This window comes from Branchiostoma lanceolatum, chromosome 6 (genome assembly GCF_035083965.1).
Source record: "Branchiostoma lanceolatum isolate klBraLanc5 chromosome 6, klBraLanc5.hap2, whole genome shotgun sequence".
Lineage (NCBI taxonomy): Eukaryota > Metazoa > Chordata > Leptocardii > Amphioxiformes > Branchiostomatidae > Branchiostoma > Branchiostoma lanceolatum.
Window position 1 is genome coordinate 22,734,885 of NC_089727.1, and position 12,364 is coordinate 22,747,248.

General features: G+C 40.7%; 1 protein-coding gene across 2 annotated transcripts in view; it reads right to left on the bottom strand.

Moving 5' to 3' along the window:
* The window catches only part of LOC136437062 (ubiquitin-conjugating enzyme E2 K-like), a 78,620-nt gene that overhangs the window by 21,466 nt on the left and 44,790 nt on the right, over nucleotides 1-12,364 (bottom strand). The window contains exon 6 of one of the 2 annotated variants that reach the window (XM_066431513.1): nucleotides 1,501-6,945. The exons of the other annotated variant lie outside the window; for it this stretch is intronic. Coding sequence (XP_066287610.1) covers nucleotides 6,847-6,945 — 99 coding nt within the window. The 3' untranslated portion in view covers nucleotides 1,501-6,846. Of the gene's footprint in view, nucleotides 1-1,500; nucleotides 6,946-12,364 lie in introns of those variants that run through there. 2 annotated transcript variants of the gene reach the window in all.

The window sequence follows — 12,364 nt, forward strand, 5'->3', positions numbered from 1 at the left end:
CCCAAAACATGGTCCCAAAGTTATATTGTCCCCATCTTCAAAGCAGGGCGAAAAGATGACCCCAACAATTATCGGGGAATCGCCATTTCAAGCTGTTTAGGAAAACTGTTCTCTTCAATACTTAACAGAAGATTGTCAACCTTTCTTGAAGAAAAAGAAATCATAAAACCAAACCAAACAGGATTCCGAAAAAATTACAGGACATCTGATAACATCTTCATACTGAAAACCCTTATATCTAAATACACACAATCTGGAAAACGCTTATTTGCTTGCTTTGTAGATTTGTCAAAAGCCTTTGACTCCATCTGGCACGGGGGGCTATTGTACAAACTTCTTTCCAATGGCATTTCAGGAAAAGTCTTTGATATAATCAAGGATTTATACAACCAGTCCGAAGCTAGTGTCAAAACTAAAACGGGCTTGACTGAAAATTTTCCTGTTGAAATTGGTGTACGTCAAGGTTGCGTTCTAAGCCCCACCTTATTCAACCTGTACATTAGTGACCTTATAGAGGAACTAAATGCAAAACACCTAGACGCCCCCCTGTTACAACTCTCAAAAGTAAATAGCCTATTTTATGCAGATGATATTGTTTTACTATCGGAAAGTAAGGAGGGACTACAAAACGCAATTAATACTCTTGGCCGGTATTGCCAACAATGGAAGCTGACTGTCAACCTGGCGAAAACAAAAATTATAGTATTTAACAAAAGAGGCCTTTTATTCAATAATCTTAGTTTTTCGCTATGTAATAAAGAGATAGAGATAGTTTCATCATAATGCTACCTAGGAATTATGTTTACAGCAGGATGTACATTTAGCGCTGCCACGAAAAATCTACAAAAGAGAGCCTTAAGAGCAATGTATAACATCAGAAGTACGCTTGGGGAGACTAGATCTTCTGTATCAATGCATTGTAAACTGTTTGACACATGTATTGTACCGATATTATTGTATGGATCTGAAGTCTGGTGCAACAGTAATATGAATGACAAATCTCCGATAGAAACTGTACATTTAAAATTCTGTAAATATGTCCTTGGTGTTCGGAGGAACGCCAGTAACTTTGCATGTAGATCGGAACTGGGTCGTTTTCCGTTACAAATAGAGGCTCAAAGCAGAATGTACAGTTACTATGTTAGATTAGCTAACGAAGTACATACAGATAGTCTTCAATACGAAGCTTATATGGTACAACAAGATCTAGATCGCCGAAAAACATCCTGCTGGTTATCTAATGTAAGAAAAATGTTAAAGGAGTCTGGTTTTGCCTTCCTATACATAAACGGTCCCTCAAACACACATTCGCATTCAAATGACCTAAAACAAAGATTGAAGGATATTTACATCCAAAAATGTAATTCAGAATTACACGCCAAAGGACGAAGAGAAAACCAAGGCAACAAATTAAGAACATACAAAACTTTCAAAAAAATATATGAAAGAGAAGCATATTTAAACATTGCAAACTTCGAACATCGCAGAGCGATGTGTAAACTTCGCATCAGTGACCACTCCCTACACATAGAATCTGGCAGGCAAAACCGTACCCCTCCAAATAATAGAACATGCGAATTCTGTGACGATTTATATGTTGAAGATGAAAGCCACTTTTTAATTGATTGTTCCTTATATAAAGATGAGCGGCAATCGTTGTTTAAGATAATAGAATTAGACAAGAAATGTACAAAAATGTCAAAACAGGATACTTTTATATACCTGATGTCATGTAAGAACGAATATATAATGGACAAAGTATGTAGTCATATTTCCAAATGTTTCAAAAAGAGAGAAGAAACTACTAGGTGATCATCATTTAGTTTAGCAATATCCCACAGGTTGTATGTTTTAGTTTTTAGCATTAGAATGTAGCATTTTATCAATTTATGTTTTTCATTATGTTCCTTACAGACCACGTGTGGTCTTCTGTGCATTTAGCCCTTATGGGCAGGAATATGCAATAAAGACTATTATTAATAAAGTGCGCACCCCCGATCTGCCGCCGGCCGCTCGGCGCGTGTCTCCAAGATGTGGCTATGAAGTCCTGGTGTTTTTTCTTTATCTTTAATTTTTCAAGGAATTTTCGGGAAAACATTACCTTTATTTGGGGTCAACACTTTACCCTCTACTCCGCTCAAATTTTGAGTAAAACGTTTTGAAGTTTAATCGTCAAGCTGGGAACCTCGCGCCAGGATATCTGACGAACTTCCTCGATATTGAAGGACCAGATGACGATCCGCTTGATTTCTACGGGGCTAGTCAAAGACAAACGTGTAAAACGCATTTTGAGATAAAATAAAAGTTCGTCTCTCGGCATTTATGCCGCAAAATACAGCGATGCATTGACAAATCATTTCATTTCGCCGATCGCCCGCCGCCATTGTTTAAATTCTGCTGCCCCAAGGTGCATTTCGCGTGTTACGTTATCCTCGTCACATGATTGCATTATGCGTCTCTGATTGGTTGCTGCTGCAGCTAAAGGCGGGAATTTTGCAGACGAAGTGCATCATGGGGCAGCAGAATCGCGATCCACGCTTTTTTTTTGTATGAAATGTTACATCAACATCAACAAAAATACCCCCAGATAACCCCGCTAGGGGCAAAGTAGGGGGGAAGGAGGTCCCAGGCTAAGGCGGGCAGGCCGCCAGCCTGGCGCGGAAAGACTCAACGGTGGGAGCCGTAACAACCGCGCCAGGCAGGGCGTTCCACTCGGGTATGGTGCGGGGAAAGTATGAATATTTGTAGGAGTCTGTTCGGGCGTAAAGAGGTTGAAATTTGAGCGTGTGGCTTCCCCGGGTGCGCCCCTGAGCTGGTTTCAGTAGACTATCTGTATTAATATTGATGAGGTTATTAACTAGCTTATAGAAAAAGGTGAGGCGGGCGTTCCTCCTTCTTTCAGAGAGAAGGGTCCCTTTCAGAGAGAAGGGTCCAACTTTACACTTGAAAACGCAATAAAAACGCGGTTTTATCAACTACGTAGCAACATTATGGTAAAGAAAATGCAAAACCAAAAGATGTTTTCGGGAAAGGATACATTTATTTGCGGATTTATGGCGGATTTTGCGTAATTTTAGCGATCAATGAACCCGGAAGTGTGCGTTTTATCCGTCAAAATAAAAACTAAACTCCCGCTGAAGCTAACTCTGGAACATTTTAGATCCTAGCCATTACGTTTTTGATCAAAATATCCACAGATACGCACGATGTGCCCGTATTTGCAGCCGTGTGGGTGGTTAGAAAATTATTGACGTCGCAAGCGGCGTAGTACAAGCGGTGTGGGGTACGAAATTATGGCCGGCCCAACACACTGAAATAGTGGCGCGGTTGAAAACACCCAGCGTTATTTGGTGTCTCATAGTTTGATATTTAATATCACTAAATCAATAATTCTTATATCTAGAATACCTTTTCAAAAATATACGTATGATGTAGCATCGTTATCGTTTATAATATCTTGTAAACATTAAAAGAACATGAACAAGAACAGAACATGCATAAATTAACGTTGCTCGTCGGCGAAGTGACGGGGCAGCCTGCTGGGGTAATAATCGGTGACTTCCTGACTTATGTCGCGACTTTTCTCGAAAGAAAACCTAAATAAAGTGCGCACCCCGACTTTGGCTTTGACCTGAAGCCTCATCTTGAAGGTTGATCTGAAATTTAAAAAAAGTGCGTCCTCTATTAGAAGAAATACGGTAGTGCTTTTCGAGCTGGCTTGCGAGGAATATTCCAAATTTAAAGCCCACTAATAGCTTGTTGGTGCCGGTATATGGGGGTGACCCCAAAGCCGCGTTGCGCAGTAGACTGCAAAACATTTGAATACCTTTATAGTCCCTACTTAAAATCTTTAAAACCTTTCTTTTCCTTGAAATGTTTTGCCCAATCTGGAGACTTTTTTGGTTAGAGGGAACAGGTAGGGTCTTAGCTTTCCCATTTTGGTTGAAATTTGTTTAGTTTGCCATTTTAGTTGGCATAAGGATAGATGTGAGTTGTTGGGTCATGCAGAGGGATACATCAGAAATCTGGGGTCAAAGGTAGGGTTTCCTCGAAACTGGCAGCTTTCCTCGGAGTTTGAGCTGTACAACCCTCTGTTTTCTTTGCATGGTTATCAACTAAACCCTTGTGACTTTCTAGTGTAGAAGAATTTTTAAGATTGAAGTTTGGGTTAGTACTTTTATGAAGCCTTGTTTCAGTGTATCTTAACATGCTTTCCTATGGGCAGCCATTACTTAAATGTCAGCCCTATACACACACACAGATACAGACACACACGCAGTATCCACACTGCCCTAAAAATAACTGGCAAAGGTAAAAATGAACCTGCTATGATACGAGTGCTAGTACAAGTGCTTACTTTTTGACTCCCACTTGTGCAGTATGGAGACTGTTCTCCAACTAAACAAGTTGGCCTCACCGGAATTTTCAACACACGTACAGTCATGAAGTATCATGTCCAGAGCTAATGGGTCAGACAGCTGAAGAGGACTGAGTGATCTCATATCCCTGTGTCAAAGTGCTTTCCACAACGGAACGACGTCAGAATGGAAATCTCTGCGTAACAAACTTCAGGCGAAAATCCGACGTGCGAGACAGACCTTCTACAGTAGTAAGGTGAATAACTTAAGAAGACATGATCCAGCCAACTGGCACAAGGACATTAAGTCAATGGCCAATATCGGCAAATCCAACCCAGTAATCCACATTGACGGAATTACTCCGGATAACAGCAAAGCTACAGCCGATGCGATTAACGCCAGTCTCAGCAAGATAACCCAGTCACTTCCACCTCTGGACACCAGTCTCCTTCCCGCCTTTCTCCCCGCACTACAGCCACCACAGGTGAATGTGTGGGAGATGTACGACAAGTTACAGAGAGTACGGGTGCGGAAAGCGGCCGGTCCGGACAACATCACAGGACGACTGATAAGAGAATTCGCATACGAGCTAAGTCAACCGCTGACGTGTATCTTAAGGTTGTCAAGGCGGCTGATTTTCTCTCTCTAAGCGCTAAAAAAGTAATATATATCGTGGTGCTTACACTTCCAGTATATATTTCTGACCATTAAAGGTCCATAAATCTTCCTATTAATTATCTAGAAAAACGCGGAAATGTTTGTCCCAGGCGCTCCCACAGGGGCGCAGCCGCTTTGCTGGAAGCGTTATGCGCATGCGCACTCGCGCCGTGGAGAGAAAATGGCGGCCATGTTTTCTCATGCTGTACACAAGTTATGGCCCGACTCGACGCGATTTTGACCGGAAAAACTCATTTTATAGCGTTGGTACGTATGTATAAACATCTTCAGAGGATACACTACCCTTTCGAAATATTATTTTTGGTCTTGTATCTCGTAAAGTCAGCCAATTCGACCCTTCGTCGGGCTCGTGCCTGTACACTTCTTTGTTATGATAAGATTGCGACGGGGGACGGGGTTACTGTATACTAGAGTAGAGGGTCTTCGGTAACGTACTAGCAATGTGTTCTCTACAAGAATTTACCTACTTGCCACACCTCAGTGGGAGACTAGCCGATTTAGTCCGCAGTCTAAAGCCGGTACGCCGTTTACCTGTGCCGCCAGTGTTGTCATATTATCGGCCTCTTTCGAAGGGAGGGGCCACGTTGGGTGGGCGGCATGAAAGCTTGATTCTCCTGACTAAAATTCCGCTGGTAGGGCCGCTAAGATAGGTCAATTTCTTTACGTACTACAGTGCAAACTGGAACTTGTGTGTTCTCTACTACGAGTATGTCCTAAAAAATCTGTGTTTTTTTTATTGTAAAGGTATACGGAGTCAAAGCAGTCAACCTGGCCATGGTGTCGCAGCAAGACGCTGGCAACCTCCAACCTTGCAAAGAGAACACTGACGAGACTGGGACTAGATCTAGAGTAGAGACAGTAGAATGCTGTTTAAGACTGTGAAACCATGGAAGTTTGGCAGTTGCGATGATTAGTAATGATAATGATAACCTTTATTGTACATATTGGCATGGCCTGGCCAGCCAGCAGCTATTTCCCACCCCCCATGGCATCACTTTCCAAACACTGAAACAGTAATATAAAAATAAAGGAACTAATCTTTATATGCTATGCTATGTTGTGCTGTATTGCAGTCATTTGTACCACGATGCATATATTGTAGGGGTAAGTACCGGTGTAGAAAATTCAAGTCCAGGTTTGTTTTGGGTTGTATCGTACAGAATAGGGTACTATATCATATTTTGAGGGCGAGACACAAGTGATGTGGATTTTTTTGTTCCAACATGAAAACAAGCTGACTATGTCCACACTCTAGGGGTAACCTGATTTGCTGTTTGGATATCATTTTTGGTTTCAAGTGTAAATTTACATGAATGCTGCAAGTGTGTGTGTGTGTGTGTGTGTGTGTTGGATCACATGAAGGATATAATTTTAGGTTCAGCCATAGTTGACACTTTAATACCACACTCGCCTTGCTGTCTGAAGACTCAGTTTCAGTGTTTCTAGGTATAATCTACACCTATATCTAGAGAGCAACGGCAATTAGCTAAATCTGTTGTTTTGGCCTCAGATTTTTATTATTGTCTTCGACCAGTAAATCTCAAAACGTGGGACTGACTGCTGGTACTGTTCATTTTCTAATCGGTCAAAAAGCCGTCACTGATTTTTTTTCTGGTTAACATCCTTTAATGTGCATGTCCAACTTCTAGATCTTTCTTGAAAAAGTGAAAAGATAACTGATATGGAGAACCTACAGCTGATAAAACACAAAAATATCATGTAGTATTTCTGTTTTACATTTGATAGGTGTACAGTGCAAAAGAGACTTGATACTTGAAACAAAAAAGGATGACACCCATGTATGTATTGCTTATTTTGAATGACTTAAATCATATAGATATGGGTTGAACATTCTCTTCCATTCCACCACATGATCGCACTTGGCAAACCACCTCCACTTCCTTAGTTCCTACAACAGAGAAAACAAAAAGACATTTCAGTCCTATTCTTGAGGCATATAATCTTACTAATACCTCCCACAGTTTGAATACGAATTCATAAACATAAAGAGAGCAAAAGTAGCTTAGGTGCAATATGTATACAATACCATGCGTGCAGCGATCGGTATTCTAAGCAAAAAGAACGGATGAAACAAATATTGAATGTGAAGGGTGTGTGTGTAAATGACTGGAGCAAGGTATGTTAGAAGGTGACCTACTTTTCCTCAGCCGCGGACGGTTTAACCGCCCACCCAGCTTTTTTTTTACAGTTTAGATACAAACTATACCCCATTCTTTCACAATATCCATTTTCTACGGTTTGTACATGGCTGGGCAAGTTTTGGGGCGGCCTACGCGCGTCCATAGTTGACGAGGAGGCCGCCATGTTTAAATGTTTCCGCCCGCCCGCTGACAGCATGGACAGGCGGCGTGGCACGTAAACAACATGGGGGAGGGAGTAAGGGAGTACAGTGCGGGAACGGCAGCAAACACTCACAATCTCGTCAGTTTCTCGCATTTTGCGGGACTTCGCGAGAGTTTAGCAGCTGTTTTGGGGTCACAACAGGTCAATCTAGTATGGAGGATCCACGCTGCCGATTTTGGTGCTGTTTCGTTGCATTTTGCGGCGAAAACGTCGATTTTGCGGCCGATTAGCAGATTTTATGGCCATAACACATTTTTATTTTCTATAATTAAGAAGAAGTGAAGGTAAATTATCGCTTTTATTGCCGGATTCGTTAAGAGAACCGTTCAATCTTCACACTCGCATTCGCGCCAAGGGGTGATATGTGAGGTTCGGCGGATACCGAGACTTAATTAAAACCTAATTAAAAATCAATAATTTCACTATAAATATAGTTTATTACAATATTTTCGTTGGCGCCAGCACCAGTTTGTAGCTTTTATCATTATCCGTCAAAAAAATGAAGTTTTGTGTTGTCGGCTCGTGCGCGAAACCTCACTCCTACAACGCGACCTCAATGCCCTGGAACAATGGACAACAGACAGCCACATGAAACTGCACCCGAGAAAATGCAAAGCTATGCATGTGTATTTCACAAAAGTCCCCCCTCCCCTTCCAACCTTATATATTGATGGTCACGCACTCCAAGAAGTCTATGTTGCTAAATTGTTAGGGGTCCTAGTGCAGTCGGACCTTAAATGAATCGCTCATGTCAGCCATATCACCAGCCAGAGCAGTAAGCGACTCTTCCTTCTACGGCTCCTCAAAAGTTTCAAACTACCAGTGCCTGACCTGACGACAGTGTGCGAAATACGCATGCCCCGTATGGAGTCCCGGACTGAAAGCTACCCAGTCGTTACAGATAGAGAACGTTCAGCGCAGAGCATGCCGGATCATTCTCGGCAGTAACTACACCCGGTACTCTGAGGCACGCTGCTACCTAGGCCTTCCCACACTTCAGGAAAGACGTGATCAACTGATCCTGAAGTTCGGCCGTGGTCTACTTAAATCCAACACCTTCAGAGAGTGGCTTCCTCCGACGAGAGGAGAGACCAGTGGACGAACCACCAGGTCATGCCACAAGCTGAACACTATCTCCGCGAGAACGGACCGCTTTAGGAACACTGCCATCCCACATATTGTTGGACTTTTCAACTCTTAAGCTTGTTTCAAGGCTGAAGTCATTTTAAGCAAGATGTATTTAATGTAAGATTTTATGATAATGTTGTATATTTTAAATAGCAATGTGTATATTTTTATGTGGAAGCATGTGACCAACCACGCTTTCTATTGTTTTAACGCGTAATTTGAGAATAAGAGTTGTTTTAATTTGTTGTACTGTGTAAAACAAACCGCAATTCAGCCTCCGGCTGCCAGAGTTTTGTTGTCAATAAAAACCATTTGATGATTTGATGATGATGATGAGTGATTCAGTCAAAAATTCCTGTGACTTCCATTTTTTAAGCCCTTAAGCTGCTGCTTCCGGTTACAATACAACGGGAAACAGATACTTGTAGAGAGTGGCGTTTCAGTTACAACCGGGATAGGGTATTCCCCGGAAGAAAACAACATCGCCGCGTGTCTAGCACGCGGAATCCGGAACACTACCAAAAATGCTTTTTCTTATTTTTCTTGTTTTTTTCTTAAGGGGAGGAATATTTTCTTAAATAAAGAGAGTTCGAGAAAAATCAAGAAACACTCAGCAAAATCTATGTATGATTATCCTTGCATGAAGAGTTTTATTCTTGTTTTTCTTAAGTGAAGAAAGTAGTTCCAGTATAAGCTCACCTACAAGAATCTTCTAGAAATTCAAGTAAAACTTTCTTTTTCAGTCTTCACACAAGATTCATTTCTTGTTTGGTCGAATGGAGTATTTTATAGAATCTACCCCTAAGATTTTTTTTCCTGCCATGTGCCCATTTTTTCTTAAATTTGATTCCACTAAGAAGAATATTCTTGAATTTTCTTGATGTTTCTATGCAAAAAGTCTGGGAAATGAGATTCTTGTGTTTGTTGGTAATATCTAAGAAGATACAAGAATTAGATTCTTCATTACCTTGAACAAATACTGTTAAGAAAAACAAGACAATCTAGAAATTCTTAAACAAGTTATGATTATCATAAAATTCTTCCAAGTTCTTGGTTTCTTTGTTCAGAAAGTTTAAGAAAGATGATTCTTGTTTTTCTTGGTGATGTATAAGAAGATACAAGAATATGTTTCTTAACTTAACTTGACTAACTTAATAAAAAAATGGAAGAAAAACAAGAAATTCCAAAACAAGCTATCACTAGCATAAGATTCTTGAATGTTCTTGTGATCTTTATCGAGAAAGTCCAGAAAAGATGATTCTTGTTTTACTCAGGGAAGAATTTTTAGATGCATGTAGTTTTTCTTGTGCTAACTTCTTGGTAAACACTGTTTAAAAAGTTACTGAGTTTGAATATCAAGAGATGGAAAAAGCCAAATGAAATCAGAATGATATTCTTTTTTTTATTTTCTAAATATCAGACAGTTTAAGAAATTAATTCTAGAAACAAGAATGATGCTAATTTTGCTAAGAATCAAGGGAAATTACTCCCATCATCCTTTGCTCCAAAATTTGAATTCAGCCAGTTGGTAACTTCTGTCCTGAGACATATCTGTCTGATGTGCGTTAGATCTTACAATATTTAGGGCAAAGATGTGGCAGGTTTTGTAAGGACACTTTTGTTTATCATGTGGGACCCTGTAGACAACATGGATAACATTTTTGAAGTTCCAAAATGCTACCCAAGCCAAGACGAAGCTGCAAGTCTGCCCCAGGTACGTTAGCCACCTTAATTGGAAATCATTACAATTTTCTAACTTATAATATGCTCAGTCTTATTACAGGTAACTTGAGTACAGGAATACCTGCAACATATTTTCAAGAAAAGGAAAACACATTTAATATATCATGCTGATACCAAGGAGGTTAAAATAGGAAGGAGAGAGTTCGCCTATTAACACCCACCGCGGCCTTTTGTTCTGCCCCGATAAATCCCGCTGAGTCGCATTGTCCGGCAGCCCCGGCGGCGCCGCTTTGGTGTTGCTCTGGGCCACTAATTTTCCCGCCAATTCCGATGCAAATGAGCCTAAAATTACGTCACGGCTGGCGTAAATCTCCGAGTGCCGCCGAGCTGAGGCGGACATGCCTGCAGTTTCCGAGGATTTCCTTATTTGGGGTGCATATTAGAGCTGCGCAGTAGCCAGCAATGGCGACGGGTTAAACTGGCGAATGTTTTGATACGTGAAACTCTGTTGTGCGACAAAAAATGGGTGAGTAACAGCATTTTTTGTGTGTTGCAAGGCTCGAAGCGAACATTTTAGAACAGAAACATACCCTCAAATGTTGTCGTTTTGTAGAAATTATGTAATTTATTCTGGATATGCCAATATTTGTTTTAGATGGATGACGATGTGAAATTTCAATTTTCCAAACTTTCACAATCAGCATCGGGGCCATTTTTTCGGCATCGGGCCTACAAATTTGGCTTCAACTGTGTTTCGTGCCTCTCTGATGGCAAAGGATAATCAATGAGGTACTGAGTTATGTGTGTAGAATCGGTAGAATCATGGTAGAATGTATCGAATTTTGTTCTCACAGCTGCCGAAAAGAAACGAGATATATGCCCTTATACGTACCTAGGATCTTTGACACAGAATCTGTACACAGAGACTGACATATTACATGCAGAATGTAGCAGACGTATTAGTTCAGCGCTTTGTTTGACCATGTAGTTTGTAGGGTGGATGTTGTAACAAAGATTAACCTTGTTTCAAGGCTGTTGAAATAAAAATGGCCACAGGCTGTAACGTTAGTTGCAGCGCTTGAATTTCCTCCGATCGTCTTCTCCGCTATCTACTTTTTCCCGATTGTCTCGCTGATTTCTTCAGAGATTAATTCCTCAAAATAGCTAAAATTGAACTTACGACTGTCCCTCCACTAAAACTCCTAATCCCCGGGGCGCTCCAATTTGCAACTAAAGAATGGAACAGAACGCTGGCGTGCCGCGCTGGCCTATTGAAATCAGGGCAATTGACAAGTTTATGTCAATTACAGTTTTGACGCTTGCGGCCCACTTAGGACAAAAGGCAGTAATTTCAAACTCTCTCCTTCCTATTTTAACTTCCTTGCTGATACACAATATCTTTACAGTGGGAGGGGGGCGATATAGGTCCTGATTGACAATCATTTACCATAAAGTCAGACTTTGCAAAGAGATTGTCCTGTGTGTTGTTCTAGGCTAAGAAACCAGTTGTATAAAAGATGATGCCCCCATCTCAAGTTTAGAATGGTATTTGAATGTTGGATAAGGAGGATTAGAATGACAATCAGTAACAATATTCGCATGAACAGTATCAGGGGGGAGGGGGGCGATATAGGGATTAACAATCATTCATATAGTCTTTGTGTTTTTCTTCTAGGCTTAGAAATATGCTGGACCAGAGACGATATCCCCGTATCCAGTTTGGAAAAGCTTCCAACTTTTTTAAGTCGTCAGTTATACGAACGACAACACTGCAGCACTGACAGTCAGACTGTTGTAGAACTGCAATTACATGTAGTTATTCACATGCAGGCAAAGTATCAGGAAAATGGATGCATGCACGAGATACGGGCGTATTACAAATTGAGGATGTTAGTAAATATTACAAATTGGTAATTGTACCTGCAACATTTATCTAAGAATTATTGTTAACATACAAAACACCAAAAACATTGAACTGAAGTTCTTGATGATAATAAATTTGTTTGGAACATACTATCAATTTAGTGGTATTCATGATACAATATATCAATCTTAAATTAAGGAACTGTTTCTAGGTTTTTAAGGAAATCAGTCTTGGGGAAAGAAAGGTAAAAGAAACACTTCTACTTACAAGAAACTCATTCTAGCTATAA